The sequence below is a fragment of the Centruroides vittatus genome, unplaced genomic scaffold (assembly GCF_030686945.1).
Source record: "Centruroides vittatus isolate TY-2023 unplaced genomic scaffold, ASM3068694v2 contig_784, whole genome shotgun sequence".
NCBI lineage: Eukaryota > Metazoa > Arthropoda > Arachnida > Scorpiones > Buthidae > Centruroides > Centruroides vittatus.
In genome coordinates this window covers 59,681-81,421 of record NW_027122505.1, presented here as the reverse complement: position 1 = coordinate 81,421, position 21,741 = coordinate 59,681, and the positions used below count along the sequence as shown (strand labels likewise).

General features: G+C 33.0%; 3 protein-coding genes across 4 annotated transcripts; all 3 read left to right on the top strand.

The window, feature by feature from the left end:
* Positions 1-1,452: 1,452 nt before the first annotated feature.
* LOC136981603 (sulfotransferase ssu-1-like) lies at positions 1,453-4,427 on the top strand. The gene is made up of 2 exons (XM_067277924.1): positions 1,453-1,513; positions 3,215-4,427. Exon 2 carries the CDS (start codon positions 3,221-3,223, stop codon positions 4,166-4,168), a length of 948 nt encoding a protein of 315 aa, XP_067134025.1. The 5' UTR covers positions 1,453-1,513; positions 3,215-3,220; the 3' UTR covers positions 4,169-4,427.
* Positions 4,428-5,775: 1,348 nt separating this feature from the next.
* Positions 5,776-9,730, top strand: LOC136981600 (sulfotransferase ssu-1-like). Of its 2 annotated transcripts, none has more exons than XM_067277921.1 (2): positions 5,776-5,854; positions 8,680-9,730. In XM_067277921.1, exon 2 carries the CDS (start codon positions 8,691-8,693, stop codon positions 9,642-9,644), a length of 954 nt encoding a protein of 317 aa, XP_067134022.1. In that variant the 5' UTR covers positions 5,776-5,854; positions 8,680-8,690; the 3' UTR covers positions 9,645-9,730. The 2 variants fall into 2 exon arrangements, with proteins under 2 accessions (XP_067134022.1, XP_067134023.1); XM_067277922.1 differs by lacking the exon at positions 5,776-5,854 and adding an exon at positions 7,224-7,341.
* A 1,366-nt stretch (positions 9,731-11,096) lies between these two features.
* On the top strand, positions 11,097-19,333 carry LOC136981602 (sulfotransferase ssu-1-like). The gene is made up of 2 exons (XM_067277923.1): positions 11,097-11,154; positions 18,265-19,333. The coding sequence occupies exon 2, from the start codon at positions 18,276-18,278 to the stop codon at positions 19,227-19,229; it is 954 nt and encodes a 317-aa protein (XP_067134024.1). The 5' UTR covers positions 11,097-11,154; positions 18,265-18,275; the 3' UTR covers positions 19,230-19,333.
* Positions 19,334-21,741: the final 2,408 nt, after the last annotated feature.

The following is a 21,741-nucleotide window of genomic DNA, read 5'->3' as shown; positions in this document are numbered from 1 at the left end:
GTTTTAACTTATGAAACTTATGAGGTACTTGCTTTATTGCTGTCATAACTGTTAATAATTGTTCGTTGATTTAAAAAAAATGTAAATTAGTATAAATCAACAGGCATGTTCATTACTTCTAACTATCAGAAGAAAATATTTATGCTTCCAATTGGCTGCACAAGATTAGTCATATTTACATGAATAACTTATATTTTTTAAATGTAACATTCTATTATACGAATGTATTAAAACAATTTAATATTTCTGATGTAAATTAATGCAGTGTGTATATAGAACAGTCCTGTATGCATTGAATAAAAATTCGTTTTCAAAGATATGAATGCAATTTTATACTAACTTCATGAGTTAATTATAATTCATTATATAAAATGAATTAACAAACTTACTTAACTTAACTAATACAGTTGACTTCGGGTATTATAATCACGGATAATCTTATCAATCAGCTATTTTTATCATAATCAATCGGCTTCAAAACACTATATAGATTTTTCTAGTTTAATTTGGTGATTTGTTAAGTTAAAACAATTCTTTATAAGAAATGCAGCATATATAAATGTGTAACGCTGTATTAGTACAGTTCGTGGTAAATATAAATTGTACACAGTCATGCTGTAATTGTTTGTAATAAATTGAGTTCGATAATGAAAATTTTTATCCTCCGTTTAATGTTATCAGCCGGTTATTGTTATCAAGAGTTGCAAGTTCCAAGTGATCATAAATAATGGATTTCATTATATTTATCCATTTCTTACAATAATGGCAGAAAATCACATTTAACTTCTATGTAAATCTCAAAAAGGAAAGTAATTAGAGTTAAACCATTAATTAAGATTATCTTTTTCTTAGTAGAAAAAGAACTTAATAGATAAAAATACAGTTTAAGGTAGAAATGCAGCTCTGAATGTGGCTGAGAATCACGTCAATATTTCTATGAACTAATCCTTGTTCGAGTTTTCGGAAAATGTCTGGAAATAAAGGAAGACGATATCCATCTAGAATTCTAACTTTTGCATATCGAAACGGAGACGACCCTTAAGGTAAAGGTCGACACTGCCAAATGAAATTGTTGTTTCTGTAGCGTAAAAAATGGCCGAATTGTGAAGATCATGTTTCTTCTTTATGTGAAATTTTATAAGAATTTATCGTCTATATTAATTTTTAATTAATATTTATTTTTTCTTACTCTCTACGCCCTACGGGTATTATTAAGAAGGCTTTTTTTAGCAGGTCTATTATGCGTTTGGCAAAAACCCACAATGTAGTGGCCTGGTGAAGAGGGACGGGGCCCCTCGAAAAATTTCTGTGGCCTTTACACATAGAGCTTATTACACTTAAAAATAAGCACAGTAAAATAAAATAAAGTATACTGAATGAGCTTGTTTTTTATATTTTATATGAACTTTGTAAGACTTGATAAGTGTATCAACGATAACGCCTATAAATTAAAGTTCATAATTCTGTTCAAAAATTCGACTGCAACTTAAATAGGTTTCAGGATATTTATTCTGTAAGTTTACCTTTACTTATTTATACTTTATTATAAAAATTAAATAAATGTAAATAATAAAATAACATTAAGCCGGAAACATCATTTTCATTCAACCTATAATTTCAGAGAACCTACTAGGTATAGTTAAATACAGATAAATATATGATAATTGTAGATATAATTACTGTGTATTACATTACAGAATTAAATATCCAAATCCATAACTTTGGATCCTGCTTGTCTTTCTTTTCGTTTATGAGTGGCTGCTCTTTGCAATCGTCAGCTCTTAGGCTGTTCTGAGGGACCGTGTAGTCTGGCAATAGGTATTAGGATTTTGAAGTCATGCCAAACGGTTAGTGTTCTTGTTGGTGATTAATTTATTTGAAAGTGTCGTCAATGTTCTTGCTTTCCCGAGGTTTTCTTTATACTCCTCCAATGTAGTATTTATCATGTAGCGATGAACAGACAAGAAACAGTTTCATTGTTGTCTCTCTACGTCACAGGAATCTTGTACACGCCTGTTGTCACGTCATTTATTATAAGATCTCTATTATTTCTGATAAGATCGAATATAGTTAGTGGGTAAATGCTGGGGATCTTGGTTGTCAATTTCGGGTGGACGTTCGGGCGGGCACTGTCTTAACAGTCGTTTGAACTGAAATTGTCTTTGGATTTCGTTACAGATGGATCTGAGATAAATGAATTGATCGGGTAAGCAAATTGAATGTGTTGTGTTTTCAATTAAGACGAGATCCTTCGTTAGGTCAGTATGCGTGGACGAGTATAAATAGGCTTGTAATGTATACGAACTTGAAATGTATGCAGGAAGGATACGGGCTTCTGTATACATGGGCTGTGGGCTTTCTGTAAACGGCTGTTTTGATGGATCCATCAGATGGAAATATATAGAAAATGGATAGATTCTTGATGCACTTAATGCTAATCCACCATTGTTTCGATTGATATTGTTCGTCGACGACTTGGCACTAATTATTATCTACATAATTATTATTTTTTAATCAGATCACATTTCATCACGATTGTTAGAGATTCCTCCATTCTGACAGTCAGTTCGAAGGGTTTTTCACAATACGTTACTCTCTCTATAAATTAACCTTATTTTATAAAACAAACAATAAAACCTTTAAAACTTTTTTATTATTAAATAAACATTAATATGTTTAAAAAGAAAAAAAGCACGAGCTTGTATATTTCCCACTCTACTCTCCGGGTGTCATACAAATCTCTCCATAGCCGTGTTAATATTTCAAATTAACTTCTAATAGCCGAAGCAGTATGCATTTGCATATATAATGAGGAATTTCTTAATATTAATATATCTGAATTACATTTACTCAAAACACAAAGAAAAAGTGTAACGTTCTGTACATGAATTAAAAAATTAAACATACAGTCATATATAAAATCAAGCGGATTCTTTGTAGGAATCAATTTATTTATTACATAAATAATAACACTTTTTAAATCCATATTTTCAAATTTTAAAAGAACTTTTTAGATGCTAAATTCTTAATTATAAATCATAAATTTTTAAAAAGTTTTCTTTCGAAGATAATTTAATTATGTCTTCAAAGCAAAAATGCTTTCATTTTGCTTATTCTTTAGTGTATACATTACTCAGTTGGAGAATAATTTAATCTTATGTTTTTAAGATTTTAACGAATATTATTGTTATATTTTCTTATTACAGGTCATAAGTTTACAATGGAAGACGAAATAAAGAGACCTAACTACATAGACGTCGACGGTTTCCGTTTACCAGGCGCATTCTCGCCGGAAGCATTTCGTTCGGCGATCAAGTACAAACCAAAACGGGGAGAAATATATGTGGTAACGTATCCGAAATGTGGTACGACATGGATGCAATGCATAATCATGTGCATCGTGCGAAAAGGGCGGCCTATCGCAAATACGCTGGATTACGCAAAGAACTCGCCTTTCATAGAATTTGCAGGAGCTGATGCATTAGACTACACGGAAGACCCCGGAGCAATTAAAACTCATTTGCCTTTTAGTCTGACACCATTTTCACCCCATGCAAAATATATTTACGTTGCAAGAAATCCTAAAGATTGCTGCGTTTCTTTTTATCATCATACAAAAATGATCGGTTTTTATAACTTCAGCGATGGCACTTTCGATGAATATTTCGAACTTTTCGTAAAAGGAGAGACGGATTTCGGAGATTATTTCGATCATCACTTATCGTGGTACGAGCGTAAGGACGATCCCAACGTCTACTTCCTTACCTATGAAGATTTAAAAAGCGATACTCGAGGAGAAATATTAAAGTTAGCAAAGTTTATGGGAGAGGAGCATTACGAAACTTTAGTAAATAATCCGGATATTCTCGATAAAGTTCTCGAGTATAGTAGTGTCAACTACATGAAAAAAACAATGAACGAATCGTTTGATGATCTATTCATAAAAACCCCAGATAATCTTGATAATCTGCCGTCTGGAGTTAGAGCATTTGCCGAATATATGAAGAAACATCCCCGTTTCTCGAAGAAAGCGGATGGCCAATTTGTTCGCAAAGGTATAGTCGGAGATTGGAAAAACCACTTCAGTCCTGAGCAGGAAAGGAGAATGGAAGAAAGAATTAAAGAAAAAACAAAAGGTAGCGATTTGATGAAATTATGGAATAAATAACTGTTTTTTCATTGGATTGTAATAAGTGCAGTCAGAGATTTGAATAATTTTATTTCACGACGGAAGAAATAAAGTCCTAGAAACAATAACTTTGAAAGATTATCCGAAATGGTTTTCATCATTTAGTGTAGAAACAATGTCTGAAAGAGGAAATTTTTAAAAGAAACAATTTGTACGATTGTTTCGTTTAAAAACTCCGAAAATATGTACGTTTTCAAATTATAATAAAACTAGTTTTAATAAAAAGGATATTAAAATATTTCTAAGATATTTTACTCCGAAATACATACATTAAGCATTGAATATAATACCGTAATAATATATTTGTACCGGGCTGTCGATAAATTACTTTATGCATATATAGGCGAATGTCCATTCAGGTAATCGTTAAGAAGGATTACAAGGGATGGTGTGTTTACAGAAACATTTTTACTTTTCCAGCTGTTATACATAACAGAGAAAAAGTTTGGCGATCGGTCAGAAAATGTCCCTCCGAGATTTTTACAATTTTGGACTTAGGACACCTTAAAACGTCGAGAAATGTAAAAAATTCGGAGTTTTTTCCTGTATGTATGGATATTAGTGTGTGGGGGGACACGATTTTGTTCACCCTGTTTGAAGCTTAATAACTCCTGTATGTTTTGTCGAAATTTGTCGAAATTTTTCATGGAGGTTGTATGTTAGGAGGATTGGTGCTATTGAATTTTGATAGTTAAAGGTCGACGGGATGATATCATTATCCATTCTATTGCCTATCGAACTTCAAGTCAATACAAGAAGAAGAAAATAGAGTTTATTAGTATTGTCACGATACAATGACAACACAGTTCGGAATAAACGCTGGTTTTTTTTTTTAAACAAGGACGTAATATACAACAAACAATCACAGAACAAATCTTAATAACTCCAAAATTAATGAAATAACACAAGAATAGATAAAGGAACTATGTTACATAGCTACAAAAATAACAAGAGGTTCGAACTTTCGGATCTGTCGAGAACAATCTAAGCTTTGATGACCTTAAAATTAAAATGTGTTATGGTGCACCAATTATGTTTCGATGGACTGTATAGGCTAATTAATTTGTACGAATATTAGCTTGAATTTCTCGAAATCTCCGCTCTTCTAAATTCTTTAATCTCAACTTTTACATAAAAAGTAGCCTGTCATGCTTCATGGGGAATTTCTATTATTTCTATAATGAGTATGACTTATCACAAAATTATGCAACAGTGCAAACAATAGAAACGTATTGTGTGGACGAAAATAATTTTATAGTAAATCTTAATGATGCATTATTAAAATAAAGGACTTAGTATAAAATTATTTTCATATACAGTATTAATCTACTGTTTCTATTGAACACATTGCATAAACTAAAATATAAAAATTTAATATAGAATATAAGATATACAGGGAATTTTTTAAAAAAAAATTTATGTTTTAATTTAGACGACGGAACTTAAAACTTAATATTTTTAATAACTGAAAATTAATGTATATAGGTGAAATACTGTATATTATCTTCATTTATATTTAAATACGTGCAGATTGTTATAAAAGATGGCACTACTTGACGGGCTTTGCGCTATCATTTGGCCTTGAATTTAATAAAAAGGCAGTTGTACATACATCACACTACAAGTCGTTTATCGAGAAGCTGCAAGCTGAGAAACGTTAACTCAGTAAGTAAACACTTACTATGAATATTTCCTATTACCTTATATATTTAAAATTTAATTAATAATATGCAATGAAATATTTCTAAAGTATATTATATAATAAATTTACATTGATCTGTATCTGTTATAGAGATATAAAAGTATAATAGCAATTTTTTTGAGTATAATGTATCAAGCGAACAGGTTAAGCTGGTGCTTCATTACATCGTAGAGATACATTTACTTTAAAACTATTCAAATTCTCATTGTTTTGTGTTATACGACGTTGATTAGTAATATAAAATACGCTATACTTTTAATATATTATATTTTAACACATTTTTTTCTAATTTATATACATAAAGACAAAATTTCTTATATAAAAACTGTTAAATTTTACTAATTTATTACGCCTATAAAACATGATTTCATTTTAAAATTCTGTCAACGCCTTCATTTTTTTTTCAATTATAGCATCGAATGTAACAGTTATCTTAGTACAAGGATTCAAGGTTTTGATTAGGAAATTCACTCTCGCTTTATCGCAGTATTCAGTATTGCACAGGATGTAATGAGTAGAAGCTCGTAAGCATTTGTAATGGTGGGGCTGTAGCAGTAAACGTGAAAAAAAACGTCAGTAGCGATTGAAAAATTGGTTTCATTAATAATACTATGTGTATAATTTACTTACGATAAATACAATTTAAGAATGGCGTAAATAAAACAGGAACTTCCCTTTTATATTGGAGGTGCCGCAGATCGTAAGGACGAGCCGACACTTAATATAATGTATGGAAGAAAACGAAGAAAGAATTCAAATAAACTAATTTTCTTGTTCATATAAAAAGTTTGAATGACTTAATATTCGAAAGTGTTTTCTGATATTGTAGAGCTTAACTGAGTGAGCAGGGACTTCATAAACATTTGTGTGTATGTTTGTACGTTTATATTTTAATTTAGAGGAAATCATATTACAATAAATGATATAATTACTTGAATGATACAATTTTTGATTTGGCAAATGCTAACTTAAATTTTCTGTTATGCTTAGAATGTAATAAAGACGAAGATATTACACAAGAATGTTAAAATATTTGTAAAATTTTTTAACGGGATTAATGTAAAGATATTAATTATTCTTAAAAATAAAAAAAAAACCTAGCATGTGACAAAAAGTTCATTTAAACATTTCTAGAATCCGTGCAATATAATTTGCATATTTGTCACAGCATCACGAAAAAGATTATTGAGGATTGTTTTCAATTTATTAGATACAAGGCAAAAGTGCTTTGTATCTAATGGTGAATATAGCAAAAAGAAAATTTGAAAAAGAACAACCTATGAAAAGTGCACGTTTAATTTATCGTAATTCTTTTATAATTTATAGATTTTTAGAAGTTCCTATAAATTATGGCCTAAAGAAAAGTACAGGAAGACCAGGTGCGATTGGAGCAAGAAGTGCACGTGCATCTATCCCTAAAGGCCTGCTCGGCAAATAGCTGACAAAACAGGTATGGAAATCACTGTTAGAAATGTTTAGCCTATTGAAGTCTAATTCCAACATCAGTATAAAGAAAATCAAGTTCAATCCAAGGCACAAGGATGCACGTTTGAAACTTGCCAGACAACACATCATACACCACTCAGTCACAAGACATTACATTCAACGATGAAAAAAAAATTAACCTAGATGGTCCAGATGACATTGATTATTATTTTGTCTAGAAAACAAATGGGATGTGAATCAGTTAAGATATGGGATCAACAAGATACAAGAAGAGTGATCTAGAAATCATTATTGGTCATCGTGAGGAATGATACATTCAGCTATTAAAGAAGCATTTTCCACAGTTTGGACGATTAACGGCAGGCTCTAAATGGCAGTTTTGACATGGCAGTGGCGAAATACACACAGCAAACGTCGTGTTTCAGTTAACGAAAAGAAAATTAAATGTTTTCAGACTCTTGCATTATTCCCGGATTTAAATCCGATAGAAGATCTTTGGGGATTGCTTTCTGGTAAAGTGTATAACAATGGAAGGCAATTTTTAACAACACAAGAACGATTCTTGTACATTTTGTGATGATAATTATAATACATATTATATAAGTGAAAGGATTATATAAAAATCTTTTACTTATTTGTTGTTCATTTAAATATTCGTTATGGGTTTTAGAGGAAATCATTGTTGTAATCCTACCAATTGTATTACTGTTCATTCTTTAACCATGAATTATTGTACGTTTAATTTTACTCCTCGTATGATTAGTTTCTAGCAACGGATTGACATTAGTGAAAGAAGCATTTTATTACGAATAAAATCTTCCATTTATTTATTGTCTATTATGCCCTTATTACTCGACTTGCCACAACGGCCACTCAATAGAAAACAATTCGAAACGTCTAGAATGTCTGTTGAGTTAGCGGAAAAAGGGAGACACGAGAAAATTTACACTGAGCCGCGAGTAAAATCCCAATTTTCTATGCATTTTTAGTTATAAGTTTCGAGCAAGTTTTTACCTCACTACGTACCATATTTTCAAAACCATCCTTCTACAGTTGATTAGAGTGTAAAACACAAACTGTGAGATGTTTACAGGGTTTCTGTGAAAAACGGCTTCGGAAAAATTTTATCTAATTATCCCCATCTCCGACCCGGTAATTAAGTCTAGAGTAGTCTAGAAATAAGGAGCTTCAATATTCGATAAAGACATCGTTAGATAAAACTAGAATACGAAGTAAACAAAATAAAATAGAAATTTGTTTTATTTAAAATATTTAATTTTCTGAATATTTAATGTGAATGTGTTTATAATATTAATTACGTTTTTTTTTTTTTTTTCCTTAGAAACAAGTAAGATGGCGGAAAGAAAGGTTCCATTCTATAAGGAAGTGAGTGGGATGAAACTGCCAGGAGTTTTTTCCGAAGAAGCTTGCTTATCTGCCATTAATTATAAACCCAAACCGAACGATCTATCAATATTTATAGTTACATACCCAAAATGTGGAACTACGTGGATGCAACACATTGTGATGTTAATTCTAAGAAAAGGAAAACCATTCCAAAATGCTATTGATTTCTTTATAAATACACCGTTTCTTGAAATGGCGGGAGCCGACGTTGTAGATCTCATGACGTCAAAAGGTGCCTTGAAGTTGCATTTACCTTTTCACTTAACGCCATTTTATCCTCACGCTAAATATATTTACGTTGCAAGAAATCCCAAAGATTGTTGCGTATCCCTTTATAATCATACAAAAGCTTTTGCGATGTATTTTTTTCAGGATGGCACATTCGATGATTTCTTCGAACTGTTTCTGAGAGGCGAAGTGGAATTCGGCGATTATTTCGATCACTTAATTCCTTGGTACGAACACAGAAACGACGAAAATGTTTACTTCACAACGTACGAAAAAGTGAAACGAAATACGAAAGAAGAAGTTCTGAATATCGCAAAATTTCTAGGCGAAGAATACGAAAGAGATTTAAAAGAAAATCCAAAAATTTTAGACGATGTTCTATATTACAGTAGTTTCGAGTACATGAAGAAACACGTTAATGATTATTTTGCAGAAATGAATGGTTATATAAGAGAAAATCCTGATAAAGTGTCTTCTGGGTGGAAACATATTGCCGAATTCTCAAAAAGTATCCCAAATATGCCAGCTAGCAAAGCGGGTAATGACAAATTCGTCAGAAAAGGTATTATAGGGGATTGGCGTAACTATTTCAGCAAGGAACAGGAAGAGAGATTAGAAGAAAGAATTAAAGAAAAAACTAAAGGAAGTGATGTAATGAGATTGTGGGATTAATCGTAGCAACCGAATACAAATAAATAAATAAATAAGAATGTATAATAATTACAAGAAGTAAATAAATAAAAGTTATTAAAAAATTATTGTTCAAATTTTCAAAATGTTATTTTTATTGTTTTATTCTACATTACATTGAAAAATGTGCTCTATACTTGTTTTCAACATATTCTAATTACTATAATTTGTTACTTATGATAAAATACTAAAATTACTTTTTTAGTATTTTATCAAATCAGATATTGAAGAATTCGTCAACGACAATCCTTTCAGGCTCAAGGTAATACTTGATTAGATTAGCGATAGCAAAGCACACTTTCCTGACTTGGATTTAAGACTCTAAAGAGGAGAGATACATATATAATTTTACCTAAAACCATCATTCCTACCCCTACATTTACCTAGCTATTCAAACGATTCATTGCAATACAAGGTGGCAGGTTTTAATGTTTTAATCGTCAGATCATATACGGATTGCATCAGCCTATGGGATACACAAAGCCAGTTTTGTAGGATTAAGAACATTTCCATTGTACACGGAACTTACACCACACTGTTAACAACCTTATATTTGCGTAAATACTCAATTAACTTCGCAGTGTAAAAACTTGTAGATCTCAACGTAAGGAAGTTGTAGTGACATATAATAAACTAAAAAGCAAAAGAAGAAACTCCGAATTTATCAGTATAGGGCCGAAACGAAGCCGCGACCCTATAGTACAATGAACAATGAGGCATTATGATGATGGCACTCGTGGGAATATTGTGGATTCCTGCGTAGTCGTACATGATTCGGACCGGGCTGCTGCCAGCAGGTAGACTGTTGAGGAAAGCTGTACAGCCAGTGTTACGTATACCAGGTATATATTAATGTATAAATATAGTGGGTATCGTTCACCCCAAAGGTTTCGTTCACTTCTTAAATAATTTCGTGACAATTATCGATTTCCGGTATCACCGTTTCTATTTACTTTCTTCCTTTCCTTTTTTCTTGACAGAAAAAGTGTGAGAAATTTACACAAAATATTTTATGTAGAAAGTAAATTAAAATTCCATTTTATTACACGTACAAAAATATAAATTTTAAACGTTCTACGTTTTAATATTCATATTTTAACAATGGCTGTTAGAACAGCCGAAGATATTTAAAAAATAAACAATTTTTCTGGTGACAAATTTTCTAGTGTTTTCTTTTCTTTTTATAAACTTAGTACGCACCGAAAAATGATATTTTATGCATCTAAATAAGATTTGAACGCATAAAATTAAATTTAGACGACAGAAATTAAAACTTAACATTTTTAATAACTGAAAATTAATGTATATAGGTGAAATACTGTATGTTATCTTACATTTATATTTAAATACATACAGATTGTTATAAAAGATAGTGCAATGTCCATCAAGTGGTGCTATCATTTGGCCTTGAATTTAATAAAATGGCAGTTGTACTGTACATCACACTACAAGTCGTTTATCGAGAAGTTGCAAGCTGAGAAACGTTAACTCAGTAAGTAAACACTTACTATGAATATTTCCTATTACCTTATATTTTAAAATTTAATTAATAATATGCAATGAAATATTTTTAAAAGTATATAATACTAGCAGGTAGGCCCGGCGTTGCTCGGGCAAAGGTAACGATAGCGATAATTAAGATTATTAAGTTATAGTCACAAAAGAAAAAGAGTAATTTCATCAACAAACTAAGTATTTCGAAAGAAAGGCCGAATTTGAAAATCGAATCTATATATATAATCGAGACGAGTTGATGATGATGATGATGATGATGATGATGATGATGATGATGTTCAGCGCAGAGCCGAAACGGTTAGGAGTTGAAAGTTGAAATTTGGTACACAGTTAGGGTACGTCACGAGAACGCACACTAAGAAGGGATTTTTCGAAATTCTCCCAACGGGGGAGAGGGACAGGAATAAGGCTTAACACTTCCATCAACAATGGAACTGTTACGTAACAATGGAATTGTTAAGAGAAAGCGACGTGCAAGACAAAGATGCAGTTTTTTTTCGTTTTTGCGGGAAATCGAACATATTTTTAGATTCATCTAAAAATTTTCTAATCAGTCTGGAAACAGGGGAATTCTTGCATTCTGTGAAAACGGGTAAGGTTGACTATAATGTAATAATCTTAATCTTCACTATCGTTAATTTTGCCCGAGCATCGCCGGGCCCACCCGCTAGTGTTCTAATATTATTCGATTTTCACGACGTGTTCTGATTATATCGTTCGATTTTCATCGAATGTTCTAAAGAAGAAAGGTCGAGAAAAACCGAACTAATCTGTTTAAATTTGAAAATCGAATATGTTCTAACATATTACTCTTTTCTTTTTTCTTTTCTTTCAGAGCCCGTAAATCTTGCACGTCGCTTTCTCTTGTTCTTCATTGTTACTTAACACTTTGGTACTTAAATTTGGTACCCTGACTGTGTACCAAATTTCAACTTTCAACTCCTAACCGTTTGGTCTCTGCACTAATTATTATTATTATTATCAACTCGTCTCGATTATATATATAGATAATTAGGCCTATAGTCAGTGACAAAATGATGAGCTCACTTGATTTTTTCAAGTTTATATTTTACACTCATTTAACGTACTGTACATGTCAAGTACTATATAAGATTATCATCACAAAGTAAACAACTTTCTAGAATATTCAAACTTCTAACGTAAAGATATTAATTATTCTTAAAAATAAAAAAAAACCTAGCATGTGACAAAAAGTTCATTTGAACATTTCTAGAATCCGTGCAGCATAATTTGCATATTTGTCACAGCATCACGAAAAAGATTATTGAGGATTGTTTTCAATTTATTAGATACAAGGCAAAAGTGCTTTGTATCTAACGGTGAATATAGCAAAAAGAAAATTTGAAAAAGAACAACCTATGAAAACTGCACGTTTAATTTATCGTAATTCTTTTATAATTTATAGATTTTTAGAAGTTCCTATAAATTATGGCCTAAAGAAAAGTACAGGAAGACCAGGTGCGATTAGTGCTAGAAGTGCAAGTGCCTACACACACCGATACAGTATACAGTATAAACACAGTATAAAAACTCCTACACACACCCATACAGTATACAGTATAAACACAAAAATCTATGAAGACCATCATAACATAAACAGCAATTCCAGACTAATTCATTCTGGAATTGGGTGATGAGGACTTTTTGTGCCCGAAATACATTCTAATAAAAATTTGATTGTGGTTAATTAAAGGCTAATTTTTGTAAAAAGTTTAGTCTATTTTGCTCCAGTCAGTCCCTGATGTGATAAACCCTCCAGTTTATTATAGCCATATTTATTAGGCTAATTAATTTAATCGTAATAATAGGTTGTTAGAGGCTTGCGCAATACAAAACCATAGTGACAAAAGAAAACATTTAATACTAATTATAAATACAACTTAACTTAAAATGTGACTAAATATAAAATTACATTCATCTTTATATTAACTCAATTAATATGTTATGAGTAATGGGGTCTCACAAGAAGATACGTACAGGTACCTTTCCTACAAGCACAATTAAATCATTACGAACGGCTCTTGATAAAATATCACGATGAATAAATCCGCTTGTCGAATAATTATGAGCATCGAGTGATTTGTATGCCTTCATCTGACCCAGTGTGACAGCGTTAGTTGTTAAAACCAAATACAGTAGAGCGTCGTTAATCGGAACGTCGGTAATTGAAATGGCCGGAAATCGGAACGATTTTCAGTCGGACTGTATCGTGCTGAATCGAACGTTTTTGATACTAGATTTACTTCTAAAGTATAATTTTCATGTTTTTTATATTCTTCGATATATTTATTTTGCTTGTACAAAATGCAGAAATAATTTTTAACGATACGATAGCCTCGATTATTATTATAAAAATTTTCGTTAGGCTTAAAATCGACGAAAATTCAACACGAAGCGACACGCAACGGAGAAAAATTCAACACGAAGCGACACGCAACGGAGAAAAATTTGAACATCGGACAGGTTAATATATTTTTTCGTACAAAGTCGGAAATCGGAACAAATGACTAATTGGAACAACCCCAGTCCCCAATTGACTCCAATTTTCGACGCTCTACTGTAATTTACTGTGTCTGTATGTTCTAAAGTTGGCCACGTGGTTAAATCGTTGGATGAAAAATCCATTTGTTTCATTTCGTATGGATCCCATCCAATAAAATAAGTTTTCTCTTTACATTTTATCAAATCATTATCTTTCAAATCGGCTGCAAAGCCTGGTAAAATTCCTTTCTTTCACGTTGACATAATAAAGTGATCAAGCAAGGTAACGTGAAATCAGCAACCAATATGGCGGTCGATTGTTTTGTTGGGCGGAGCGATGACGTTATATCACGTGACTGCACCCCCTCTGTAGAAAACAATTTGCAAAGTTTAGAATGTCTGTTGAGTTAGCGGAGGAAGGGAGACACAAGGAAAAATTTACATTGGGCCGCAAGTAAAACCCCAATTTTCTATGCATTTTTGGTTATAAGTTTCGAACAATATTTTACCCCACTACGGACTCTATTTTTAATACCATCCTCATACGGTTGATTAGCGCGTAAAACTCAAATTGTGGGATGATTACAGGTAGTGTTGCCAATTTAGCGAAAAAGTCGCTAAATTTGGCGAGTTTTTGCTTTAGTTAGCGCCTTTTTTTGAAATTTAGCGATGGAGATTTTTCTAGAGTTTTTTAAAGTAAATTTAGCTACATTTTAGAGATTATTCACGAAATCAAAAAAATTCATAAAACTATTGAAATTTAATAAATTTCTACATTTATATTATTTTTAATGTGCAATAATTACGTGCATGAGTCGCGAATCTTATTTTTCATAAGTGGCAACACTAATCACTGCTCAAGTTTTTTTTTTATCATGACCAAATATGGTAAACATTTGTAAAGGGGACGAATCTTAATGGACATTATCGTCGAAATATATTCGAAATATTCGAAAAATTTCGAATAGAATGGCTACGTGACGATAGGTATAAAAACTGGTTGCAGGAAATAGAAGAAGAAAATACAAAGTGTCGCTGTAAATATTGTAACTGCATTTTGATAGCAAAAGCAAGTGATTTAGAAAAGCGTAGGAAAACTCAAAAACATATAAAAGCCGAGCCATTGTTTAGTATTCAGTGGAGTGCAAATATTCTTCCATTTATGAAAAGTTCAAATGTTCAAAGAACAGAGGGAAATACGGCACTTTTTGTAGCAGAAAGTTGTCCTATAAGTCATGTAGACAAACTAACTAAATTCTGTACAACAAATTTTTCAGATAGCAAAAGTTGTAATGATCTGACTCTTGGACGAACAAAATGCTCAGCCATAATTTCAAATGTTTTAGCACCACATTTTAAAGAAAATTTAATAGTTGATATAGGTGATAGCAACTATAGTTTACTAATTGACAAAAGTAATGACATTTCAATTTCCAAGCTTTTAGGTATTGTAATTAGATATTACTCTCAAATTAAAAAATGCATAAATACAACTTTTTTAGATTTAGTATCACTTAAACAGTGCAATGCCGATGCAATTTGTGAAGCAATTAAATTTTCCTTGAGAAATAATGCCTTGGATTTGCATAAACTCGTTGCGATTGGAACAGATAACGCTTCTGTAATGATGGGATTCAATAATGGTGTATATGCTAAACTCAAAGCCGAAGTACCTGCTTTGATTCTGGTACGTTGCCTCTGTCATTCATTACAATTAGCTACTTCCAATGCTACAAAAGAAGGCCTTTCAAGAAATATAGAATTTCTTATTAAAGAAACACTTAATTGGTTTTTTCATTCTGCGATTAAACAATCCAAATACAAGGAACTTTACTCTTTGATGAATGATGGAAATAAACCATTGAAATTAGTACAAAGTAGTGAGACTCATTGGATGCAGTGGCGTAACGTAGTGGGGGAGGCAGGGGCGGCACTTTTAGGGAGCGGCACTTTTAGGGGGCGGCACTTTTAGGGGGCGGCACTTTTAGGGGGCGGCACTTTTAGGGGGCGGCATTTTTTCACAATAAATAATAATAATATCTTGTAAAAATTTGAACCATTTCATTTCATATTTTTGTCGCACCTATGATTCGGACCGATTGAAATGAGCACGGAATTTTTCATTACTTATTCTGTGACGAAACTGGAGATTCCCCTATCTTTAAATGAATGTATAATAATGACATCTTGCTTATTGTAGCGACTGACAACACCGTCTGTACTGAATTGTAGGGATTCCCCATATCTTATTTAAGAGGGAGCAAAATTTCAAGGGGCGGCGAAATTTTCCCGGCTGACACCCAGTGGCTGTAGCGTGGGCGGCTGACACCCACGCTACGCCACTGGTTGGATGTCAATTCAGACCGCTATTGATAGAATTTTGAAACAATGGAATGATTTAAAGGCAAATTTTAATTTGGCCAGAACAAACGAAAGATGTTATACGGCAGAAATTTTGTTCTCAATGTTTGATGATCAAAGAAATTTCTTATTTCTTTTATTTCTTAAACCTGTACTTGATGAAGTTCAGACATTAAATAAAATATTTAAATCTGACTTGTGAGAATAATGATCCTACGAAGTTGCTACAGGACTTGCTAAATTTAATAGAATCTTGTTGTTCTAAGATTGTTGTTCCAGAAACAAAAATAACAAATGATGTAATGATTGAAAACCATTTAGCACTCAATCCATATTTGGGTTATCAGTTTGAAACTGAAATAAACAATTCTGCACCGTTAGATAAAGAAAAGAAAAATATTCGTAGTCGCTGCATTGCCTTCCTTTCGTCTCTAATAAAACAACTTCGGCAAAGGTTACCTGACAATATATCAATGTTGAAAACAATGACGTCACTAAGTATTGACCATTGTCTCAACCCAATTAAAAGTGATATAATAAACCTTGCGAAAATGTTTTTCACCGATGATGCCGTATTAACTCGCATTGACTTTCAATGGAGGAAAATCCATACAATCCAGTGGAAAGAAACTTCCAGCACGATATACCTGTGGATGGAGGTAGCTCAATACCGAGATGCTGCCAGAGAAAATCCCTTTCAAGACTTAGTCAATTTTGTTTTAAAAATTCTTTTATTACCTCACTCAAACGCAGAAGTATAGCGTTTATTTAGCCAGATGAATATTGTCAAGACTAAACTGTGGAATAGGTTGAATATTATTTCACTCAGTAGCATATTAACGATTAGATATGGTTTGAAAAGATTAGGGAAATGCAGCTATGATTAAGAATTGCCAGCAAATGTCATTCGAAAAATAGGCATTTTAAAATCATATCAACATTTACAGTTTGAAGCAGGACCATCTTTTGAACACAATGAAGAAATTGAAGAAGTAATGGAATTTAGCGACGAATGGACTTTTTGAATAAAGTTAAAAATAGATTACTTAAACAAACAATAAAAACCTACCTTTAGCTATTTTTGTAGAGAATTTTGAAAATTTTTTTAGCTATTTTTAGACAGTTTTTTGTTTGCTTTTAGCTACTTTTATTTTTTTCAGTTGGCAACCCTAATTACATGGCCACTGTGTATCTCGGTCTCGGTGTATTTTACCTAATTATTCCCTTTTCGTAGCCTTGAAAATAAGTCTAGAGTAGCCCTGCTCTTATACTATTGGGATCGATCAGATTCCAACTCTCTTTGGACTATATTTTTTGGAAACTATCGCGATTAGTGACCTCGCCTGCTCCGTATTTTTTCGTAAGGTATTCCTAAGTACGTGACACATGTTAGACAGTTTCAAAGTCTTTCCGCTTATTTTTATTTAGATTTATTTTCGCTTGGGATAAAATTTACCTCATAGTACCTTTAATGTGATAAAGGTACTTTTTCCATATTTTAAGGTTGTTTGACGTGTGTGGTATAACAATATGGCGAAACGACGGGGACTTTCTCTCGAAGATGTTTTGCAGCGTTTAGGTGAGCTAAGTGACGTCGACAATGAAATTGTGCCCAATTTTTGAGAACATAAGAAAGACAAACAACCAAAGTTCTTGAAAGAATTAGCCCTTGCTTTGATTATTCGACATGAACGTCAACGATTGGAAGTGCAGCAGACGCCGAAAGATGTCAAACAGGTCATTCGCAGCTGCGGCACAACAGCCGCAAGGACGGCACAGCTTCATCCAGGTCAATGCAAGAAATGCAATAACTGTCCCAGGTCAAGTGACTAGAAAACCAAATTAGTTTATAAAGAGTGCAATATTATTTTGATTTTATAATACATTGTCATACCATATTTTTTATGGAAGAAAATATTGTAATAAAGAGTTGTTATTCTGATCATATAGCATGTTTTTCGCTTGGAGTTAAACTGAAGGCATGGTACCAAAAATATGATTTCTTTCATGGTACCAGAACAAAGTAGACAAGTAACAAATTCCTCGAAAATCGATAAAGACATCATAAAACAACAGTGACAGAAAGAAAACAACAGTGAAAGAAAACAAAGTGAAAGAAAACAACAGTGCAATAGAAACTTTCCTTTATGTAAAATATGCTAATTTTGTGAATATTTAATGTGACATTTTTATAATATTAATTACTTTTTTTTCCTTTCTTTAGGAACAAGTAAGATGACAGAAAGAAAGGTTCCATTCTATAAGGAAGTGAGTGGGATGAAAATTGCAGGAAATTTCTCTGAAGAAGCTTGCTTATCTGCCATTAATTATAAACCCAAACCGAACGATCTATCAATATTTATAGTTACTTACCCAAAATGTGGAACTACGTGGATGCAACACATTGTGATGTTAATTCTAAGAAAAGGAAAACCATTCCAAAATGCTATTGATTTCTTTATAAATACACCGTTTCTTGAAATGGCGGGAGCCGACGTTGTAGATCTCATGACGTCAAAAGGTGCCTTGAAGTTGCATTTACCTTTTCACTTAACGCCATTTTATCCTCACGCTAAATATATTTACGTTGCAAGAAATCCCAAAGATTGTTGCGTATCCCTTTATAATCATACAAAAGCTTTTGCGATGTATTTTTTTCAGGATGGCACATTCGATGATTTCTTCGAACTGTTTCTGAAAGGCGAAGTGGAATTCGGCGATTATTTCGATCACTTAATTCCTTGGTACGAACACAGAAACGACGAAAATGTTTACTTCACAACGTACGAAAAAGTGAAACGAAATACGAAAGAAGAAGTTCTGAATATCGCAAAATTCCTTGGCGAAGAATACGAAAGAGATTTAAAAGAAAATCCAAAAATTTTAGACGATGTTCTATATTACAGTAGTTTCGAGTACATGAAGAAACACGTTAATGATTATTTTGCAGAAATGAATGGTTATATAAGAGAAAATCCTGATAAAGTGTCTTCTGGGTGGAAACATATTGCCGAATTCTCAAAAAGTATCCCAAATATGCCAGCTAGCAAAGCGGGGAATGACAAATTCGTCAGAAAAGGTATTATAGGGGATTGGCGTAACTATTTCAGCAAGGAACAGGAAGAGATATTAGAAGAAAGAATTAAAGAAAAAACTAAAGGAAGTGATGTAATGAGATTGTGGGATTAATCGTAGCAACCGAATACAAATAAATAAATAAATAAGAATGTGTAATGATTACAAGAAGTAAATAAATAAAAGTTATTAAAAAATTATTGTTCAAATTTTCAAAATGTTATTTTTATTGTTTTATTCTAGGTTACATTGAAAAATGTGCTCTATACTTGTTTTCAACATATTCTAATTACTATAATTTGTTATTGGTTGCCTTCGGGTTATCTGTGTTTACAGGGCCGGATTATCGAGTAGGCAAAGTAGACAAATGTCTAGGGCCCGTAATTCGGAGGGGCCCGGCTTCAGTGCAGAAGACTCCTCTGTTTGAAAAGGAGTTAAAAATGATTTAAGAAATAGGACAGAAAAGGCTGTATTTAACAATTCCTACTAAGCTTCGCTCGACTCGCCATTACCTAAAAAAAAAAAAAAAAAAAAAGGTCAACATCCACCCGTGTGTCAGAAGTAATGTACAGTACGCCACGGGATCTCTCGCGCCATCTAGAAATATTTTCAGGGCCGCGTCTCTTGGTAGTACTGATGTATGGATGGTTATGATTTATTTTCTAAATCTACACTTATACGTCGCGACATCGCATATTCGATATAGCGTTCAAGTTGCTCGAGTGCGAAGATATTACAATTCAATAGTGTTTTATAAAAGAGTTAAAAAAGGGTGACACTACGGTGTGACTTGGGGTGACATCACGATATTTGCACCGGGTGTCACCCATGCTAGCTACGCTAATGTGACATTATATAAGATTTGTTTAGAAGCAACTTACTTAAATGGGGCCCCAATTTAAATTTTGTCTAGGGCCCGCTAGAGGCTTAATCCGGCGCTGTGTGTTTATAGCCACTGTGTACGAAGTTGCGGTTTATGCAATGATGCTGGTAGGCTAATCTTTCGATTTTAAGTTGCAGTTATGAAGTTTTCACAAAAATTTTTCTTTACACAAACTAACTAAAGATATGTTGAGAAAACACGAAAAGCCCTTCGTGTGGTAGATACGTATTCATTCTTCGTTCTAAAGTTTCCAAAATCATCAAATTGCCATTTCTGCGATTTGACCTTTGATAATTTTCAAACTTAATGGGGTAAAGCGGGTCACAATTTCATTTAAAACATGGGCAAAACTTACTAAAGTTAATTTTGAATATATTGTTTGAGTAAAAATAGCATTGATTTGTGGGCACAGAGTGCCTATGTGTCTTCCGGGTCTCCGAAAATCCTGTTTGTCTCTCTGGGGGATCTCTCAAAGGTTGTTTATTACGTGAATATTTTTTGTTTTTTCTCTCTCATTTTACATTCTCGCTTTAATTGATAATATTAGATCCTTTGTGTGTCTTGAAATCTGGTAAATTTCCGAATCAGTTATTAACTATTGTGTTACTGGCCAAAAAGTCGATTATGAGTGCTAGTTTCAGTCAATATCAATGTTAAAAGTTTATTACTATTAATATTATCCGGAAGTTATTTATACCTGTAGGAAATGTCTGCTTTTACAATGTTGTAGGTTCACCTTGGCTGAGGAGTGAGATATAAAATTACTTTTTTTAGTATTTTATTAAATCAGATATTGAAGAATTCGTCAACGACAATCCTTTTTTTTTAACTCTTTTCGCCCTGTGGGCACTAAGAGGGCCTCTTTTAGAAGGCCCATTACGGGTTCGGCCAGGCCCACAATGGCGCGACCGGGTGGTGAGGGACGGGGCCCGACATATCCGAACGGACCACCCCCCGAAAAATTCCTGGGGATTTGGCTCAAGGTAATACTTGATCAGATTAGCGATAGCAAAGTACACTTTCCTGACTTGGATTTAAGACTCTAAAGAGGAGGGATACATACAAAATTTTACCTAAAACCATCATTCCTATCCCTACATATTCCTAGCTGTTCAAACGATCTATTGCAATACAAGGTGATTAGCTTTTAATATTTTCGTCTACTGTGAGAATCAGAACTTTAACATAAATCGGTCATCTATGTCGTCATACTTGTTCGATAATTGTTGTCATTTATGTGACTATTTGAGAAAATCTCCACTTACACTTTCTCGACGGCGAAAACGACTCATTCCCGTGACCTGCAGACATCTTGGCGGGGCCACATCGTGCTAACAGCTTAATTGACGGCCGAAGAGTCAGTCGCCGCCTAATTCTTCCCGAGGTCGAAGAAGTCGCCACCCGGTCCGTAAAGATAGTCGTCGCCCGTTCCTCTAGGACTAAATTCAAAAATTTCCTGTTTGTGCCAAATTGTACTCAAACGAATTTCACTCACGACCAACGGAGCCGGTGAAAACAAACTTACCCGACGATCGTGACCCAGCCTTTCCCGATCCAGAACTTTCTGAAAATCTTCCAGAAGGATAACGGACTCCTTAGTCTCAACGAGATCTATTAACACATTGTGAACATCCTCAACTCCGGGTATTTATCGCCTGGCAAACCAATGTAAACTCTCTCTCTCGAGTACCGCGGAAGTATCTAGATATATTTTAGCTCGATTTATTATAACTCGTTTAACGA